Genomic DNA, 20,901 nt, shown 5'->3' with positions numbered 1-20,901 from the left:
TGACAATTTAGTCTTTTTGTTTTCTTATTAATTTTAATTCTGCTACTCTCCTCTCTAAAGGAAGTTGCCTAAATGTGGCAATTTAAGAAGAAATAGGGACAGAGTGATGAAACAGGCATGAAGATTCCTTATCTACTTCTGTTTCCAACATCCTCAAGGAGTTCATCTTTGAAACTTAAAGAGGGCAGCGTTTTCCCCCTGCTAACTGGCTCATTATCCTTGCTAATTGGGCAGAGCAGCACAAATAATCCAAAGGACAAAACATTCAGGAAAAGTGCGCACATTGCCCCAAACACCTCCCTTTTCTCTGATCCCTATGGGAGCTCATTTTAGAATTGGAGGTGAGAGGGACTTAGGGCCAGGGAGACAAAGTTTGTATGTAAATAAGCCAGGCTCCCTTTTACAGAAGACTTTAAGGGACTGGTTGACAAAGTGCACAGGATCCCTGCTCTCTGACACCACGAAGTATCTATTACAGGACAACTTCCTCTGGCGCCAGGCGGCATTTAGTTTTCACTTGATGTTCAATAGGGGATGAGACGCTGAGGGGAAGGGGGTAGAGGGTAGAGGGCTGCTAACATGAGGGTGACACGGAGCAGGGCTCACAATTGAGAGAAGGGGGTAGGACAAAGATGAGTCCCTAGGAAAGAGAATGAAGACAGCAATGTAATAACTGACCTTGTACAATGTTCTGCACTTTCCAGGGAAGCTTACACATGGGTTTGCAGTTCCCCTCACCGCCACCTGGTTGGTGGGCTATACACAGAGAAAGAGCTCCAAGGCAGCCAGCAAGTGTCCCAAGGCCACTGAGGTGATAGGCAGAGATCTCCTAATGTCCACAGCAGAGGGGCCTCTTTCCAGTACATGCCACATGGCAGGATGTCATCTTCTTTTAGGTTAACTCCACAGTTAAATCCAAGGCTTGGGGCAACATACCAGAGACCCTCTACGTTTCAAGGGATGTTTTGAAAATGTAGCATTGTCACAGTTTCAAAGTATTGCCAATAAAAATCAACAGTAAAAGAAAAACTTCTTAGAGACTCAGCTTCTAAGAATGGAAGGCTGTCACAAAGAGTTTTTAAAAAATAAGACTTCTGTCAGACCCATGAATCACAGCGCAGACCAACTTGTGCCTCAGGATCCTCCAAATAAGTGAAGTCCAGGGATTCTGCAGACAAACCTCCAGGGGCCAAGCCATCACCATGTGTTTCCTCCTGAGAGCTGGGCTGGCTGCTTAACTCTGCTAATGGAGAATTCAAAGTCGTTTGCAGGAATTTGTTGTTGTTGTTCAGTAGCCAAGTCCTGTCCTACTCTCAGCGACCCCATGGACTGTAGCCTACCAGGCTCCTCTGTCCATGGGATTATCCAGGCAAAAATACTGGAATGGGTTGCCATTCTCTCCTCCAGAGGACACCTTCTCAACCCAGGGATGGAACCTGCCTCTCCTGCTTGGCAGGCAGGTTCTTTACAGCCAAGCCATCTGGAAAGTCCATCTGTAGGAGGCCCGCAGCTTTCTAGTCCTAACCTGGAGTTTGTAGAAATCTTGGTTAGTGCCCACACGTATAGCTTTTTAAAAAATCTATTTCAAAGTCACCTGCATTTTAGTTATCAAGACAAATTACTGAGGACTTTTTTTTTTTCTTCTGTCCTAAATGGCAGAGAAAATCAGGTCTCTGGGTCTGATCACATTCCCTATTTCCTTTTTCATTCTTAACTCCAGTTTTTCCACCTTCAGACTCCGAAAACCTGACCTGCCCAGGCCCAGCCTCTCTAAAGGGCTAAGGTCTCACGGAACTCCACAGAGGCAAAAATCTAGCAGCAAATCTTGGATAAATAACTGGCGGAGGACCAACAACAGAAGACTCAACTCGCAGGCCCCACAGTTCCCACAGGCACCTGACCACGTGGCCGTCAGGGTCCAAGTGAGGAGCGTTCCTTTCCTTCCGGGTCAGGGAGCATGGGAACACGCTGGATGAGCCCAATCAGCTCCCCGGCTTCGCGAGACAAAGAAACATGGCAACACTATGCTCCCCACGTGACTGTCCCGCCCCACCGTGTAACCGTATACCACATGACCTGTGCTCCACGTGACTTGCACACTGCCAGACCCTGAGCCTCCCACGCGTGGACGTCGTACTTTGTATCCAGGGATGTTCTGAAAAGACCAAGGAACTGGGCATCCGGAGCCCTGGCATCCGCTGTCTGTGGGGTGACCCAAACTACCTGTGGAACGGATGCCTCCATGTAACTTTTCCCCGTGAGAAGCGCTGCAGAAATTCAAACCCACCAGAAGCCCAAAACCACCGAAGCATTTCTCCCCGTGTTCTGGGGTTGGACCTATTAGATGGGGTAGGGTACACGTGGAGGGTGCAGGCGAGATGACAGGAGTTAGTGAGAGCAGACGTGCTTCCCGCATTATGGTGCTTTTTCCCACGAGAATGTGCCTTCCGAGTGGGCGGGAGTCGGGCTCACCAACACCTGCCACAGCAAACACTAGACACTCAATGCACAATTGCATCGTTAATCCCTGAATTATCCAAGAGAAATATAATGCGAGCCACATCTGTAAATCCCAATGTCTAGTAGCCACATTATAAAAATACAAAGCCATGGAAAATTATTTTTAATAATATACTTCCTTTAACCCAATATATCAAAACATTATCATTGTTTGACATATAGTTTTTAAAATATTAGATATTTTACATCTTTTCTTCACATTGTCTTCAATCTCCAGTGTGTATTTTACAATACTGGACATGACTAGCCACATTCCAAGTGCTCAGTTGCCTCATGTGGCTGGTGACATCAATAATATTAGCCAGTGTTGGTCTAGACTCTTATTTTTCTAGATCAAAGAAACAGGCAATTTGTTCAGCCAACAGGACAACCCAGAACATCAAGAGTATCTGGGGAGACACCACCAGGAAAATCATATGGGAAATGCATTCCCATTTCTTAAGCACCTACTTTGTACATGCTTTGACTTGGTGTCCAAGAGTATAGCACAGTCCCTACTCTCCCTAAACTCTCAACTATTTGATCTGCACAGCCTCAAACTTCTTCCTCCAGCACTTACTTTGGAGTAATGTGGCATTAAATGCCCTTGGTACCTACTTCGGGGGTGGAAAGGGTGGGTGTGTGGCATTAAATGGCCTTTCCTGTGGTCTGTGACCTCATTCTTTCTTTTTAGAAAACCAGAGTCTGCGAATTTTATATTTCAGCAAATTAAGCACTAAGTGTTACACTTAGTGTGTTGCTTCCCCACAATTTCATTTAACCCTTTCAGTAACTGATTTAGGAGTTTTATTTATATTTATTTATTTAGCAGTTTTCAAATAGGGCAAGGGAGACTGGGAGAATTGCTGTGGCTTTATGGGGAGAAAACGTGGGGAAAGAAAGTCTCTAATGTAGTCCCATCAGTTTCTCTCAGTGAGGTCTTTTCTGAGGCCTGGGGGAAATGTCAGGTAATAGGACCACGCACTTGAACCACAGAAGCCTGCAGTTAAAGAAAAGAAACCTCTGGTGCTGCCTGAAACCCAGAACAAGCCCTTGCTTACAAACCCTGGGTCAGTTCTGGACCCTGACACTTATTAGATGTGTGATGTTGGGCATCACACAATTCATAGTAATAAAAATAACTAGCATTTATTGATTTTTTTTCTCATGCATCAGGCTGTGGCCCAGGCAATTACTCATAGACTCCCCCTTCCTCACAACAAGATAGATATTTCATATTATATATCAGTAATCTGGGCCTTGAAAAAAAAATTGCCAAAGGTCATACAGTTAATAAGCAGGAGAGCTGGGATTATTAATGTTTTAACCATTATTAAATGTATTTAATGTTTGATAATGTAACTTTAACCCACCTCCCACTGCATACTTAAAAAAACATCTTAAAAGAATTTCAAAATCATCAATATATACCATAGAAACCTGTATATTTGTGTTACAAATCTCAAAGGTTATTAGCATGGGCAAATAGGAATTGTTTTCAGTGTGCTTGTTTTTAAAATACAAAAGTAAAGGTTTCATTTTTTTATTTGCAGTGTATGGGGACTTGCTGAAACAATCAAAACAACTGGTTTTTCAAAACAGATATTATATTAGCACTGTTCAGCTTATGAGGTTTTTGTAATCACTGAGAGAGAAGGAAAAGTAAAAGCATTTTGAAAGTATAATATCAGATGTCATTACAAACCTGTTAAAGCAAACTGCAGTTATATACTAACATGCAGTGTATATGAAGATACATTTCTTAATCTTCATTAGGAGTCTGCGACTTGAAAAAAAAAAAAGAATGAAAGAATAAAAATATAATTAGAAAGAAATGGAGGGAAAGGGAAAATGAAAATAAAATAATGGGAAAATAGAGGAAATGGCTATATGTCTTGAAAGAGATCAGAGGGAGTAAGGGAAAAAGAAGGATGGGAAGGAAGGAAGAAAAGAAAGTAGGAAGGAAGGGGGAAAAAACAAACAGGAAAGAGCTAGTTTTAAAACAACAGCAACAACAACATGAATCGTTGGGGTCAGGCAGTTTCTTCAAGAAAAAGAAACTGGCCATGACCTGCTTGGCGTTGAGGCTGGGTACAGTTTTTGTGACTGTTTAGAGAAAATCTAGCGGTCTCCCTGCCATTAATCTTTTCCAAAGAAAGACTTTGTTCTGCACCTGTATAAACAATCCCGTTTTTTAAAACCTATATGCCTGCCTCTAATGTATGAGGCTCTGTATTTATACTGATAGCTTCAGGTCATCAATAGGCGGTGCAAAAAGCGGCCTGAGATCTTCCCTTTACATCTTTTTGCTCCCCTTTCCCTGCCACCCTCCCTTCTCTCTCCTCTCCCCAACCGCCCCTCCTTCCCCTCCTTCTCCCAGCACCTAGAGTCAAGTTCAAGTTCAAGCAGCGGTCCAGGAAAGATTTCTAGCTCTGTCAAGTACTCCTTGACTTTTCCCAGCACCGAGAGAACTGAGAGCGAGCGTTTTACTCAACTGACCTCAGAGGAGACCCTCCCCCAGCTCTCGCCACCCCCCCACCCCCACCCCCGCCACCACCACCCTCTCCCCAAAATGGCAAAATACATCGGGAGAAAACCTCTGCAAACGGGGCGAGCGGGAGGGGTTTGGCAAAACATCCCCACAGGGAGGCCTGGCCTGGGAGACGAAGGTGGAACGATGATGCCTGAGTGATGAAGTCAGCCCTGGCCAGCCACCTGTTGCGGCATTTCAGGCACCAAGCCCGGCGCATTTGTTCTGCTGGAGGAGTCGGCGGGGCGAGGCTGGCCTGCGCCTCTGCCCGCACCGTCCCGGGTCTACTGCCCATCTGTCTCCTTAAGCTTCTCTCAGCTTGGCTGTAGGCTTGTAGGGAAAGGACGGTAAATACCTAATTCGGGTGTGACTACTAAGTTTCCTCAGTGCAGAACAGCACGGCCAACCCAAACCCACTCACAGAATTTTAATTATTTTGATGTTGTTTCAGTTTTAATTACTCAAGGGGTGCACCGGACGCCTAATCCAGTGCCTGACACTGCAGGCACTCAACAGCTGGCCATTGATGTCCACTCCCAAAATGAAGCACACAGTCCCAGACCACGTATTGCCAAGGCTCTCCCAGTTAGCAAACAAGGAGACCGCAGTTATGCCTTGTCTCCTTTAAGGGGCATACTTCTGGGTGCTGTTTTATCGTGGTTTCTTGTTTGTTTTGTTTTACTTTGGATGGTTGTGCTGACTTTGCATGCTGAATCCAGGAGCGTGCTCTTCAACACACCATCGAAAATAGTCATCGATTCCCTAGACTGTAACTCAGAGCGCGGGCAGGACCCCTCTAGCTTACCGCACTCTGGTGTTGAAAACAGAATTAACGCGTGGAACTCCCCAGATAGAAGAAAACAGACGCAGAGCATCCTGTGCTGTGCGACAGAAATACCGAGGGGCCTGGGATTCTACACACGGATTTTGAGTCCATATTCTGCTTACCAGCCCGTCGATATGGGGTCCTTTACTTAACATCCATCTCTGCGGCTTAGCTTCAAGTTCTGCAAAGTGGAGATAATAATATTTAAGTCACAGATGTTGGAAAAGGAAACGAACCACTGTAGATGAAAGTGCTTTGTAAATCAAACTGCGACGTTTAAGGAAAAGAGGGGAGGAAAATGAGAGGTAATTCGCCCATTGTTCGGTGTTGCTTGTTTAGCTTTTACGCTTTTGTCGGGCCGGGCTTGACTAGCAGTCATACATTATGAGTGATGAACTTGGAAAATACATTTCGGCTGACAAGAGGGGAAGGACGCAGAGGTCGAGATCCTGGGGTTTCCAAGTGTCCGGCGATCTTCGCCTCCGTTAAGATCAGTAGAGGGTGGAAGTGGGTACCTGGGTACGAACAAGGTCCCCTCCTTCACTCACCCAGGAGCACTCATCTCGCAGTGATGGGTCCCTCGAGCCCAGGGGTCCAGATCCCAGTTCAAGAGACTTCCCCTTCCCCGCCCCCACCGGCAGATTCTCGGCACTCTGAAAAGCGGTCCCCACCCATTCCACGCCCCCGCCCCACCTCTTGCCCCCCTTTCCCACCCCCTCTTCTTTGCCGGGGTGGTTTGTTCCGAGGAGTACAGAATAAATAGTCCGGTCAAAACGCGCGGTGCGCGGTAGTGAGCGCCGAGGCTGGGCCCAGGAGCCGACTTCTCGGTCACGCTCTCCCGGATCAGTCTCGGGGCTCCGCGGTTCACGACCCAGATCTCTCGTCGCCTGCGGAGTTCAGCCTGGCCCCCGCCTCCGCGAGGGAGCGGAAGGCGGAGGCCGCGAGACTGGCCTGGGGGAGGAAAGCTGGGGCGCGGGGGACGCAACGATGTCCACCGGCTCGGTGAGCGACCCCGAGGAGATGGAGCTGCAGGGACTGCAGCGAGGGTACCCGGTCCCCGTCTCCAAGAGGCCGTCCCTCCGCGGCGCCGAGCGCAGCTACGTGTCGCCCAGCGACAACTCGTCTGCGGAGGAGGATGACCCCGACGGCGAGGAGGAGCGCTGTGCACTGGGCGCGGCGGGCGGCGCGGGAGGCTGCAAGAGGAAGCGGCCTCGGGTGGCTGGGGGCGGCGGCAAGAAGCCCCTCCCGCCCAAGGGTTCGGCGGCCGAGTGCAAGCAGTCTCAGAGGAACGCGGCCAACGCCCGAGAGCGCGCCCGGATGCGCGTGCTGAGCAAAGCCTTCTCCAGACTCAAGACCAGCCTGCCCTGGGTGCCCCCCGATACCAAGCTTTCGAAGCTGGACACGCTCCGGCTGGCTTCCAGTTACATCGCGCACCTGCGGCAGCTGCTGCAGGAGGACCGCTACGAGAACGGCTACGTGCACCCGGTGAACCTGGTAAGCGCCCCGCGCGAGGCCCGGGCCGGGGCGGTCGAGTGATGCCCAGCGCGCTTCCCGGCGCCCGGCAGAGTCTGGCCGCTGGGAAGAACCCGAAGTGGGGCGGGGGAAGGTCTGGTAGGGGTGGTGAGGAGGCCAGTTTGTTCTCCCAAGTCACGGGAGGAGCCAGTCGTTTTCCTGGAAGAGAACCATCCACCCTTCTGTGTTTGCATCAGTCTGATCATTGTGCGTGACGCTTTTGCCGGTTGATAGTTACTATCACTATGGCTAATATCCTGCTTCCGGGGTAAATCTACGTTCCATTGGAGTCCACTGTCCCTTTGCAGATAGAACGAAAAGTCTCCCTTCCTATCTTTTTCCAGATAAGAGTCTGACAGGTTTAAATCAACCAGCCCTACTTTCTGAAAGGAGGGAGGGAAGACCGAGACCTTTTTAAAAGCCTTTGGGTTTTTTCAATTCTTGAATAGCAGAGGTTTCCCCAAACGGGATTTGTCTGGAAAGTCCCTCTCCGACCTGCCAACTCTCCCGGCTTGAGAAAGATCATATCCCAGTTCCTTCTTGGAGTGAATGGCTGATGGGTGTGTGTGTGTGTGTGTGTGTGTGTGTGTGTGTGTGTGTGTGTGTGTGTTTGGGGGGAAGGGAACTAAGCCACAAAATCCCAAATTCATGCAAATTTCTCGGAATCACCGTGAGGACAGCAGGAACGGAAAACTCCCTTCTTACGTGATCAAAATCCAGTAAAATTAAAGTCTTGGTTTAGAGAGAAGACGCGAAAAATTCCCAGAATACTGATAAAATCGGAGCTACACAAAGCCAGGGATATCCCGGGGTTTCTTTTGGAGAGCGGTTTCGGTTTGAAATGATCGTTTCTCCGGTATCTGATGTTCTTTCTGGTTTACAGACGTGGCCATTTGTGGTCTCCGGACGACCCGACTCTGACACCAAAGAAGTCTCCGCGGCCAACAGATTATGTGGGACCACCGCTTAGACCGAACTCTAACTCACTTGGAATTGTTGGTTGAGCACACGGATTTGGGGACGAGGGAGAGGAGGGAGACAGTGTGAGAAGCCCCAAGAACGGGAAGAACGTTCCATTGGATTCTCCCAGACTCCCCCAGCCAGGACCGTGAACTGGACAGGTGGCGAGCATTGGGGGGGTTGGGGGTGGGGTGGGCAGTTCCCAGGTGTCGGCAGTGAGCCTGGCATCGCAGGGCGCAGACGGCTCTGCTGCCGAGGGTCTGGGCGACGACACTACACGCGGACCCAGATCAAGCCTCGGGCTTTAGCTGTATAGACTACCCCCGCGGTACAGTCAGAGCCCAGCGCGCAGCCGCCTAGGGTTTAGTTTCCAAACTGAGCCAGATCTACCGTGTGATGGCACGACTTTGCACTGCCCAGGCTTCTCACGGTTAGACCATGGTCAGACGCGCTCTGGACAACCGGCTTCAAAGACCGAAGTCTTCACGCCAGACCCTACATCGGGGTGTGTTTTTAAGTTGCAAAGAGAGGAGCGCGGCACACCTGGGCCAGAATTGTATCGCACAGGGTTGCTCCCTCTGGGCCGGACGCACGATGCCCTGCCAGTTTGGGGAGAGGTGGGAGCGCGATCGCAGAGACCCACCCTACCGGGTCTGCCCGGAGCGCTCCCTGCGGTCGTGCTTCCGGGGGCCAGTGACGCCCCTCCGTCCCCCGAGGCGAGCATCTCCCCTTAACCAGGCTTAGGTGTGCCCCCTCCCCTTCTAAGGCTTGAGCCTCCCATCCGCCTCTCCTCACCGACCTGGCTCGCGTCTGCTTGGGCACCTCCCTCTGCTCCCTCCTCCCACACCTACTTGCAGGCCCCCTCCCCACCCCTCACTCCCAACTGTCCCCACCTGGCTTCCCCCTCCGGTGGCACCCGCCTCCGACTCCACCTCTCGGCGCCCCCATTCTTCCTCCGGGCGGGATGGGGCGCGGAGGCTGTTCCGTACTAGAGACCATGATGCGGCGGAACGCGCCGCTGCCCCAGGCAGCACTACCACAATAATTAGCAAATGTAAATAAATTTATTTTTTTATGAATAATAAAACGCATTGTGAAAAGTGCCCTGGGGCGTCAAAATGTGGTCTTTTTGCCCGTGGCTGTTTGGTCCGGGAATTAATTTAAAGCTGCCCTTTGGCTCTGTGTGGGAATTGGGTCATTGTTGGAGGCGGAGGGGTTGATCAGGTTTGGATCGCTGCAATTTTAAGTATAACTCTGCTTTTCTTTGATTCTGATTCCTCTTCGTAAGGCAAGGGTTCTTGGAAGCCAGGGACTAGAGGCTTGTAAGGCCCTTAATAGTCTTTTGGGGTCAGGGCCACGTGGAAAGAAAGGTATACACTCTTCAAAGCAATATAGGTGCACTTCTTTCTTACACACACACACACACACACACACACACACACACACACACGAGAATTTCTCCAGCCTAAAAGACACTACAGTGCTAACAATTGCAAGTAGTTCAAGAACTCCCTACAGCCAACACATCCAAAGTAGGGATGAGTCTTGGGTCTAACTGGCACTGATTTGTATTTCAGGAGAGTTTTGTGTTTTTTTTTTAATGTTTATATAGACTTTTGATCCAGCCACCCGCAATTTTCACAGGAAGTAATAACTGGGGAAACCCATCACAGGGTTTTTAAATGCAGGTCTTTTTACAGAGGAGCATTCTCTTTGTAGAACCTTAAAAATTTAGAAAAGTGTGAAGGATGAAACTAAACAAATGCCCAATTTGGGGTGTGTCCATTATTTTATGAAATCAAAAGGCAGTTCACTTACCAGAGAGAGAAAATATAGCTGGAGTTTAGGAGGTGAGAGGGAAGTGAGGGAGCATGGTTTCCTGTGTTGCACTAAACCGAACCCAAACTCTGGAGAACTGGTTTCTAGCAGGATTTTCTGGGGCTTTTGTTCATATCCCGGTGGGGGATCCAGCCCTCAGGATCCAGTCTTCAGTGGCAGAAGCTGGCAGGAGCTTTCCCTGGCATCAAGGATCTCTGATTAAAGGAGTACTTGGGAGTAACTAGTGACAGGAAACCTTGCCATGGTGGCTAAAGGCACTTCGTGTGCGTGTTAGTTGCTCAGTTTTGTCTGACTCTTTGTGACCCCAAGGACTGTAGCCTGCCAGGCTCCTCTACCTGCGGGATTCTCCAGGCAAGAGTACTGAAGTGAGCTGCTATTCCCTTCTCCAGGGAACCTTCCTGACCCAGGAATCGAACCCAGGTCTCCTGCATTGGAAGCAGATTCTTTACCGTCTGAGCCACCCGGGAAGCCCACTTAGGCCAGTTTTGGGGACCCAGCTTCTTCGGAGTTGGGTGTCTGCTGGAAGCCAGACCTGAGTCGAGGTCTTTTACAAAGCTGCCAGCAAATGAGGTCGTTTTAAAGGAAAGGAGGCAGTGTCCTAGCTTATAATGTGAACCTGAAAGTCTGCAGAAGCTACCTTGGGATCCAAGCTCAGGCACACCCCCCACAGACTGGTGACTATGCAACTCCCCTCAGCCTCACTTTCCCCATCTACAAAATAGGGTAGTAACAGTGGCTGCCTCAGAAGATGGTCATCAGGAATAAAAGTGACAGCAGTGTTTAAGCATCCTTTCTAAGGCAGTGAGCCGTGTCCTAAAGGCTTATTGATGACTGAAGGAAACAGAAGGGAAGACTTTGGTAAAAGGGAACATTTTAAGGGGGGGGGGGAGCCACTTTAAACAGGTGGTACCACTTTAAACAGGTGGGACATTTCAGGAATCCATTCTTCAAGACTGGGTCCTGTTTTGAGATGCCTGGATTAAAACAGTGAGAGAAAAGTGCCCCCCACCAGAGTAGAAACAGAGACAGAAAAGAAAAGAAAAAGACCACTTGCAGTGAATATAAGCAGGAAAAAGCAATTGGATAAACAAGGAAATATATTAGGGCACATTTTCATAAATAAAATATTTAAAATGTGTGTTACCATGATTATATCCTTTCAGGACACTTCAGGGGCAAACCCACAGATTTTCTGCCCCTCCTCTGCCCCCCACCCCCAAGAAGGGGGTGCTTTCATGATTCACATATCCAGAGTGGTGTTCTCTGCAAGCTCATTTTTTTATTGCACTTGATAACCTAATAATTTATAGAGAAGAGAAAAAACTTTCTCAAGAATTTTTTGCCCCATGGTTTCAGTAAGAAGTTCAATGCCAAGAATTATGTAGTTAAAAAAAGAGGAGAGGCCAATTTCTAGTAAGTCCAAATGAATCAGTATAAATTGCTCAAACTTCTGGGCAAGGGTTGCTGCTGGGAGAGGCCTAGAGTACCTTGAACTGTCCTTTCTCGATCTCCAGTGAATATGGTGATTACTATGTGCTCTAAGGGATAGAAAGACATCCCAAAGCCTTCCTTCTTTTTTCCCTTCATCAGTTTCTTTTAGGGATTTGGGCTGGATAAACAGGAATTGGGACTGGGGAAATCAGCAAATTAAAAAAAGAGAAGTAAGTTTGTCCTTAGGGTTATTTCGATTTGATTATACTACTGTGAGAGAAAAGTTGAAGGAAGAAAGGTTAAGAAATGTAAAAAGTACTGAATAACAAATCAAATGAGTAAATTGAAAAATACTTTTCCGGGGGCTTTTTGAGGGACCAAAGCATTATTATTAGTGAGACTGACTCAATCAAAAAGAACAAAAATCCCCTTTCACAGGCTCTTCCTAAGATGAATATTCTACATGAAATACTTTCGGCACTGTAATTTTGAAACATTTAGGCGTTTCTCTTGGTTGTGGATGAAGAATTGATTTGGGGCATTTTCTTTTGCACCAAGCTTCAAGTTACAACTTTATTTCAGTCTGATATCTCCTTCAACAGATAGTGACAATGACCATTACAATTTAAAGTGGAGATTTTTTTTTACAGGCGCAGCTTTTTTCCCTCTGGCAATAAAATCTTCATAAGTCAAAAATAAATAAGAAAGACATCTCCCCTCTATAAAAAGAACTAAATGGAACACATCCTATTTTAATAGGTAGTAGGTAAATAGCTTGGCTAACACTTTTTTTTTCCTAATGTCTGGAAAGACAAAACCCAGGAAAGTTCATAATTGACTTCTCATTGCCAAGCATCTAACTTACGGGCACCACCTTTGTACCTGGGCACCTGGCTATTATCTTTTTGTTGGGCACTTCTGTTTATCTACCTGAGGATGATCAGAATGCTTGCATCTTTGTATTAACTACCCACCATTCAGGCTTCTCAGGTGGCTCAGTGGTAAAGAATCCACCTGCCAGTGCAGGAGACCCAGGTTCTGTCTCTGGGTTGGGCAGATCCCCTGGAGAAGAAAATGGCAACCCACTCCAGTATTCTTGCCTGGGAAATCTCATGGACAGAGGAGCCAGATGGGCTGCAGTCCATGGGGTCGCAAAAGAGTCGGACACAACTTAGTGACTAAACAACAAAAAGCCACCATTCATCTCCTTTTCTACACTATTTTGTCATTTTTATTATCTTTTTTTCTCTCTCCCACAATGGTGAAAAATGATCCATAAAATTTCTTGAAATCCAATGACTCTAAGAAGGTCTAGAAAGTAGCCAGAACTTGAAATCTATATATAATGGTGTTGCTGCTGCTGCTGCTCAGTCGCTTCAGTCGTGTCCGACTCTGAGCGACCCCATAGACGGCAGCCCACTAGGCTCCTCTGTCCCTGGGATTCTCCAGGCAAGAATGCTGGAGTGGGTTACCATTTCCTTCTCCAATGCACGAAAGTGAAAAGTGAAAGTGAAGTCGCTCAGTTGTGCCCGACTCTTAGAGACCCCATGGACTGCAGCCTACCAAGCTCCTCCGTCCATGGGATTTTCCAGGCAAGAGTACTGGAGTGGGTTGCCATTGCCTTCTCCAATATAATGGTATAGATAAACCTAATTAGCACTAAGTACTAGTGCCTTGAATTTTCTCAGCCCTTGTGGTTCTTCTATCACCAAGATGGGTTACAGATCAACTTTGGGGTCCTTCATTGCTTATGGAGCAGCTTTCAGTTGGGTGAAAATATGGTATTTATATTGATTATTACTCTTATCAGTAAACATGTGGAGAAGAGGGGAACAAGGAGCAAGAAACTTGTATTTTTTACTTTGTTTATTAAGAAAGTTTATATATCGAGTTGGCCAAAAAGTTCATTTGGGTTTTTCCATAAGCTCTTACATAGAAAAATACAAATGAACTTTTTGGATAACCCAATGTTATATATTTACTTTTGGAATTATTAAAAACTCAATTTTTTAAAAAGCCTGAAAGTTGCCATGTCATATGTAGCTGATTTCAGTCTAGTCCCACCGTTTCACAGCTCAGCATCCTCATGCACTTTCTTCACTGTGAGATGAGAATCAGTTCAGTCACTCAGTCATGTCCAACTCCTTGGGACCCCATGGACTGCAGCATGCTAGGCCTCCCTGTCCATCACCAACTCCCGGAGCTTGCTCAAACTCATGTCCATAGAGTCAGTGATGCCATTCAACCATCTCATCCTCTGTTATCCCCTTCTCCTCCTGCCCTCAATCTTTCCCAACATCAGAATCTTTTCCAATGACTCAGTTCTTCGCATCAGGTGGCTAAAGTATTGGAGTTTCAGCTTCAGCATCAGTCCTTCCAATGAATATTCAGGACTGATTTCCTTTAGGATTGTGAGATGAGAATAATACGTCCTATATCCCCAAAAGTATTAAAAGTGGATTAAATACAATAATTCTATTAAACACCTAGGCAATGTTCCATAAGTGCCAATTAAAAACAAATTGAAGCTTTGATTTCTTTCCTTTCCTCTACGAGTAGTTCAGATGTCTTTCACTCTCCTGAGAATTTGTTGTCATTCCCCCCTGCCACTTTTATCACCTTGTACTTTTACACCACACCAGTTTTCCTATATTGACCTTTCTTTTTGTTGTCACTAAGGAGAAATGTTCATTTGGTTTTCTCTTAAAAAATAAAGATCAAACCACTCACCATCAAAACTTATCCATGGGTTAAAAAAAAATTCATTTAGGAGTGCAAGATAGTCCAATGGATTTTGATATAATAGAGTATAAAATTTTCATTGATATGATTCTGTATTGCAACCAACCTTTCAGAAGCTAGATTCAAGGAGCCTTGGTGTTATATCAAAAGAATATCCACAATGACCTAAAACAGCCATTAAAATACTTCTTCCCTTTACAACTACATATCTGTGTAAGGCTGGGTTTTCTTCATATACGTCAATCAAAATAACATATCACAACAAATTGATGTAGAAAGTAGAAATGAGAGTTCAGCTATCTTCTATTGTCAGATATTGAAGAGACTTGCATAAATATAAAACTTTTTGCCCTTTGCCCATTCAACTGTTTGGGAAAATACAGTTATTATAATTGAAAATATGTTATTTACATTCACATGTAATTACTTCCTTATTATTTTTAAATGAATTAACAAATATTTTCTCTCAGGTTTTAATTCTAATCCAGTAAATATCAACAGATAGAAGCCACATAAACAAAAGCTTTTCAGGGTTTAAAAAAAAATTTTTTTTTAATGTCAAAAAAGACAGAAGCAAAGAAAAGTTTGAGAACCACTGGCCTAGATAATTCCTAAGGCTTATCAATTGATAAGATTGATGTTTTCTTGATTTTGTGATCATCTCAGTAGGACAGGAGCCTGTAGATAAAATCTACATTGGATATAGAAGCAAACACTCGATCAGAAAGATTCTCTAGAGAGGTTAAGTGAAAGTGTTAGTTGCTCAGTCATGTCCGATTCTTTGTGACACCATGGACTATAGCCTGTCAGGCTCCTCTGTCCATGGAACTCTCCAGGCAAGAATACTAAAGTGCATAGCCATTCCCTTCTCCAGGGGATCTTCCTAACCCAAGGATCAAACACAGGTCTTCTGTGTTGCAGGCAGATTCTTTACCATCTGAGCCATCAGGGAATGGCTTAGGATGAGAGGTTAGGATGATAGCTTAGATGTGAAGGACTTTCTCCATGCAACGCTTTCTCCATACATTCTTCCTGTATCTCTCAGGGAAAGCAGCTGGACCAGCACGTGCATGGTTCCATGGAGGCGGAAGGCTCTTTGTATCACTTCCTGCTCTTTCTTCCTCATTCCCATCTCTCCTGTCTCCTCCAGGCTCTTAATTTGGTAGCCTCAGGACTGGCCCCCTTTTTCAGATGAAAGGGAAAGTGATGGCCAAAGTTCAAGACCTCAAAATCCCTTTTTCTTTTGTCCATATATTAATATTCTCTTATGGCTATATTAGAATCACAGCCATTATATCATACTGCTGCTGCTGCTGCTGCTAAGTCACTTCAGTCGTGTCCAACTCTGTGCGACCCCATAGACGGCAGCCCACCAGGCTCCGCAGTGCCTGGGATTCTCCAGGCAAGAACACTGGAGTGGGTTGCCATTTCCTTCTCCAATGCATGAAAGTGAAAAGTGAAAGTGAAGTCGCTCAGTCCTCCTAGCGACCCCATGGACTGCAGCCCACCAGGCCCCTCCGTCCATGGGATTTTCCAGGCAAGAGTACTGGAGTGGGTTGCCATTGCCTTCTCCGTATATTATACTAATAAAGCCTACTTGGTAAACCTACAGATAAAAATAAATTCTTTATTGAGGACCACTAAAAGCAATGCCCATATTCCCTTAAATAAATTTCTCTATATCATACTAATAAATAAATTTATTTAAGGAAATACGGGCATTGCTTTTAGTGGTCCTCAATAAAGAATTTATTTTTATCTGTAGGTTTGCCAAGTAGGGAAAGATACATTTATTCATGATAATATCGATTAACTTATACTGGGCACATCACTAAAGCAACTAAATGCCTGGACATGCATAATTAGAGTAGAAAAGAAACAAAAACAAACAACAACAAAAACCCAGAGAATCCTCAAATGCTTTGGTTGTTGATGTTTAGTTGCTAAGTCGTGTCCAACTCTTTGTGACCCATGGGCTGTAGCCCACCAGGCTTCTCTGTCAGTGGGATTTTTCCAAGCAAGAATACTGAAATAGGTTGCCATTTCACCCAGGGATCTAACCCACATCTCTTGCATTGGTAGGCAGATTCTTTATCACTGAGCCATCAAATGCTTTGGAAGCAAGCATCTTCAAATGCAAAGAAGGATCCCATAAAATAAAAAACTCAGTGACATGAGGTCTAAGGCACTTGGCTGATCCTTAAAGAAACTGTTTTAAGAGCCAGGCAGTTGGACAGCATATTATCTGTGCAAAGTAATAGCAGAAACACCTCAGGCTAAATCCAATTAAGGAGAATCAAAATTGCAAGGACAGTGCTTGAGGGGCTTCAAACCAAGGCCTCAGGAGCCTGATGGGTCAAGATGGGTAAACCAGATATACACAGAGAAAAGGAAGAAGCTGTCAGGAGAGGAAAGAGCACAGTCCTAATGCTGTCTCAGACCTCTGCCTTGCTGGACATGGGCTGTGTGTTATGTTCTAAACAGAACACCTGAGGTGTTTCTGACCAGGCCCTGTATGGCTGGCTGTTTACACAGACAGAAATCTCTGGAAATCCCTAACTTTCATGGGCTTTAATTACAGGTTTTCCCTTAAATGTTGGTGGTGGAATAGGTTCAGCTATCTACCTTCTCTGCCTAGGCCCTCTTCCGACCAACACCATTTATTTGGAGGCTTGGGTTGGGATGGGTTAGGTCCCACTGGATGATGGGGTATCTAATCACCAAAGATGGTCCCTGATGAACCAGGCCCCTTGTGTAGGGCTGGTCCAGTGATCTGCTGTAACCAATAGAAGGTGGTGGAAGTGACTCTCTGACAGTTCTGGGCCTGAGCCTTAAGGACCAGCCACTTCTGCTTGTACTTATTTGGGATCCTGGAGCTTTCACATGAGAATCCCAACCACCTTCCTGAAGGGACCACATGGAGAGGCCACAGGACAAAGAGAGAAACCTTGAGTCTACACCTAAGAATGGAGGAGCCTTGCTGAAAGCCAGGTCAGTGAGACAGATGATCCCAGCAGAGGCAACTCTGACGCATATTGTGGCAAATGAAGAAGCCACAGAGAACGGACAGCAGAAGTAAGCCAGTCCCACTGGGCCCTGCCCTAATTCCCCATGCACAGAATTGTGAGAGATAATAATAACAAGGGCTTCCCTGATGGCTCAGCAGGTAAAGAATCCGCCTGCAATGCAGAAGACACAGGAGTCGTGGGTTCGATCCCTGGGTCAGGAAGATCCCCTGGAGAAGGAAATGGCAACTCACTCCAGTATTCTTGCCAGAAAAATCCCAAGGACAGAGGAGCCTGGCAGGCTACAGTCCATAGGGGTCACACAGAGTCAAACACTACTGAAGCGACTCAGCACGCATGCATTAGTAATAGAGTTGTTTTAAGCTACTAAACTGGGGGTGGTTTATGACTCAGCAATAGATAACTGAAACTTATTGTCAGTTTCCACATCATCCATTTATTCAAGAAACACTTATAGGTCATCCGCAATGGGCCAGGACAACATTGGGTAGAGTGAAATGAATGACAGCTGCCGGCCTCAAAGAACCATAAAGGAAAAGAGAAACAGTCAGATGGACTGATCTGTGAAGTACGGGGTGCTGCACGCTTTGGAGGGACATGGCCTTTCAGGAGGCAGGGTATAACACACAGCCTTGGATCATCGTGGAAGGCTTCCCAGAGAGCTGACAGGTGAGGCTGGAAGACAAGGTAGGGGAAAGACGTCCCAGAAAGAACTATAAGTTATGAAGAGCTTCCAGTACTGGTCAAGAGGCTGAAGTTCACAGCCAGTATGGCAGTGGAGAGCATGGACTCTTACCAGTGACTTAAAATCACTGAATCTCAATTTCCTCACTTGTAGAATGAAGATATAATAGAACCTACCTGAGAGGGTTGTTTATGAAGGTTCAAAGCCACAGTGACTATCAAACACTTAGTGCCTGGTCATCAACAAATGTTCATCTATTAGTATCAGCGTTCCTATCACCATTATCATCACACTGAGATAACCATCTGGGAAGAGTCATTTTCTCAGCATGTAGGAGAAAATGCTAAGTCCCTGACCATTCAGAGCCCCTTATTTTTCCATAAATCTGAAAAATCTCAGCCTTTAACTCTGACTGTGTTTCAATTCTCCTCTAAAGGGATTGGCCTTTTCAGAATTTTGAAATCTTCAGGGTATTGATTTGCACAACAAGCAACACATCTAGCTCATTTGGAGAATAGGTCTCTAAAATATATCTATATGGTCACGACAGCTGGATAGAACAGCGGGTAGATTGACTCTACGGCCATTATAACATATTGAGATTATAAACAGCACCAACCATCTGCGTGGATTCAGATGCACCCAGTCATACTTGATCTGTCCCAGGACCTCGGCTCTGGAGGGAAATTTAAGACCCTATGACCAGAACTGTCCAGGATTAGAATTCACAGACTCTGAGTTTCCCGTTGGCATTCAGCCCACCCGATCTGAAGGACACCAGCAGATAAGAATTTGGCACCAGGACAGCTATTTTCTGCAGCTGCTTGTGATGTGCGCTGGCCAAGCACTGGGAGTCTGCCGAGGGTGACAAGTGGGGGCTATCAGAGAAACTGACTAGTTGGGTGGCCCGGGGCAATCGCTCATGTTCCAACTTTGGGTTCTCATCAAAAATGAGGGGCCTGAGCGAGATGAAGCCTCTGGTCTTTTTCAGTTCTAAAATGCTCTACTTCTTACAGGTCTTCCATTCGACATCAGTGATCCAGTTCATTAGTACATAGCAAAAGGGAGGCTGAACCCCTGAGCAGAAGGACAAAGTTCACTTAAAGGTTTCAGGTGAAATCAAACTCCTCAGGTGTCTTTTGACTTGTACAGAAGAATTGTGCTATTATAATACAATTTAACTGTCAGTTATAAACTTTGATACAGACTCTTCATTTTCCTCATACTCAATCTGACGAAGGTGCTAAAGCCTTCTTCGATGTGATGTAGAAATCAAGTAAGTGTGGAAACTGTGGTATTTAAAGCTATTCTCGGGACTTCCCTGGTGATCCAGTGGTTAAGACTTTGCCCTCCAGTGCAGGGGGTAAGGGTCCCATCCAAGGGGAGCTAAGATCCACATGCCACATGCCTTGAGGCCAGGAAAAACAAACAAACAAAGACAACAGAAGCAATATTGTAACAAATTCAATAAAGACTTTAAAAATGGCTCACATTTTAAAAACATTTTTTAAAAATAAAGCCATTCCCTTCTAAAAACAGATTTTAATTAGTTTTTCTTTTTTTAATGAGACAAGGAGACTGGTCAGACCTTTGAACAAGCGTTCAATGATTGTAGTTAATTTGCCTCAGACTAAAAATTATAGTGGAAAAATCTGATCCAAATCAAAGCAACTTCAGCAAAAAAAAAAAAAAAAAAAAGAAGAAGAAGAAAAGGATGGCTTTCTTTAAACTCCTAGAAGCCTAGGAAATGTTGAAACCCTGTCTGTTGTTCTGAGAATCTGGTGAGCTTTTTCTCCCTTTAGGTAGGATATTTTCCCATTGCTTTCCTTTAGTAAGTTTCACCTTGGTAATTTCTCAAAATCTCTGTTGGTGCTTTAGCATCACACCTGTGAGTTGTTTCACACCTAGAGATGAGATGTGGTCACCTGAGCCTGGACGCTTGGAACACTCCCTGGACTGCAGTGTGCAGGATGGGCTGAAGGACCTGTGGATTGAGCAGACCAGGCAAGAGAAGCTGAGCTCTCAGGCTGAGGGTAATGGTGAGAATGCCTCCCATAAAGGGGAGGATTCAAGAGGCATTTTGTTGCTAGAACTGAGTTGACTGGGTTGTGAACTGGATGTGGGTGATGAAAGACAGGAAGAAATTAAGGATGACTACAAGGTTTCTAACTTGGGCCAGACAGTATACATCATGAGTCATCATTTATCACCGAAGTTTAAAAAGGCAAGTTTGAAAGAGTACAGAATTTAGAAACTCTTTCATTCATTTAGGAACTCTACTGTCCATTGGCCTAACAAGATTCTTACCACATTTGGTCTTGGTCTTGGGGTTCAGATTCTAAACCGGTACACTAGCAACTAAAAGCTGAGAGAGAGAGAGAGAGAGAGAAAAGGACTCCTTGGTTCAAAGACACACATCTTGGAAACAATGTCCCTGCCACCCTTCTGCATGAGCTTGACTTTCTCCTGTCCCTGAATTGTAAATGTATTCAGATCAGGGATCTTGGTTTTTCATTTTGAGTTTTTATGAAATCATAAGCCCCATCTTTCTAGTAGAAAGGAGGTGCTCAATAAATATTTAATGAATTAGTCCTAATAGAGAATAGTTACTGTTACACTTGGTTGGGCTTTCCTGGTGGCTCAGTGGTAAAGAACCCGCCCACCAATGCAGGAGACGCAGACTATGTAATTCTGTGAGCTAAAACCCCCAATTCAGGAGTCGTAAGAGACACGGGTTCAATCCCTGGGTCAGGAAGATCTTCTGGAGAAGGAAATGGCAACCCACTCCAGTGTTCTTGTCTGGAGAATCCCATGACAGAGAAGCCTGGTGGGCTGTAGCCCATGGGGTCAA

General features: G+C 45.8%; 1 protein-coding gene and 1 long non-coding RNA gene across 8 annotated transcripts in view; one reads left to right on the top strand and one right to left on the bottom strand.

Annotated features, from left to right (window-relative positions):
- Positions 1-20,901, bottom strand: part of LOC139186914 (uncharacterized) — a 97,472-nt gene that overhangs the window by 12,293 nt on the left and 64,278 nt on the right. The window contains exons 1-3 of one of the 7 annotated variants that reach the window (XR_011570601.1): positions 5,978-6,507; positions 2,077-4,285; positions 679-1,525 (exon numbers count right to left, since the gene is read on the bottom strand). This is a non-coding gene — a long non-coding RNA (uncharacterized lncRNA). Of the gene's footprint in view, positions 1-678; positions 4,286-5,977; positions 6,508-20,901 lie in introns of those variants that run through there. The other 6 variants (XR_011570598.1, XR_011570600.1, XR_011570602.1 and 3 more) reach the window with 6 other exon arrangements.
- On the top strand, positions 6,636-9,430 carry MSC (musculin). Its single transcript, XM_070802678.1, has 2 exons — positions 6,636-7,349; positions 8,251-9,430. The coding sequence occupies exons 1-2, from the start codon at positions 6,843-6,845 to the stop codon at positions 8,335-8,337; spliced, it is 594 nt and encodes a 197-aa protein (XP_070658779.1). The 5' UTR covers positions 6,636-6,842; the 3' UTR covers positions 8,338-9,430.

This window comes from Bos indicus, chromosome 14 (assembly GCF_029378745.1).
Source record: "Bos indicus isolate NIAB-ARS_2022 breed Sahiwal x Tharparkar chromosome 14, NIAB-ARS_B.indTharparkar_mat_pri_1.0, whole genome shotgun sequence".
Taxonomy (NCBI): Eukaryota; Metazoa; Chordata; class Mammalia; order Artiodactyla; family Bovidae; genus Bos; species Bos indicus.
The sequence above is the reverse complement of the archived record's forward strand: the minus strand, read 5'-3'. Positions and strand labels throughout refer to the sequence as shown.

Excerpts from the sequence above, each read along its gene's own strand:
- MSC (XM_070802678.1), top strand. The coding sequence starts at position 6,843 with ATGTCCACCGGCTCGGTGAGCGACCCCGAGGAGATGGAGCTGCAGGGA. Across the intron at positions 7,350-8,250 it reads ACGTGCACCCGGTGAACCTG|ACGTGGCCATTTGTGGTCTC; the intron begins GTAAGCGCCCCG and ends TCTGGTTTACAG.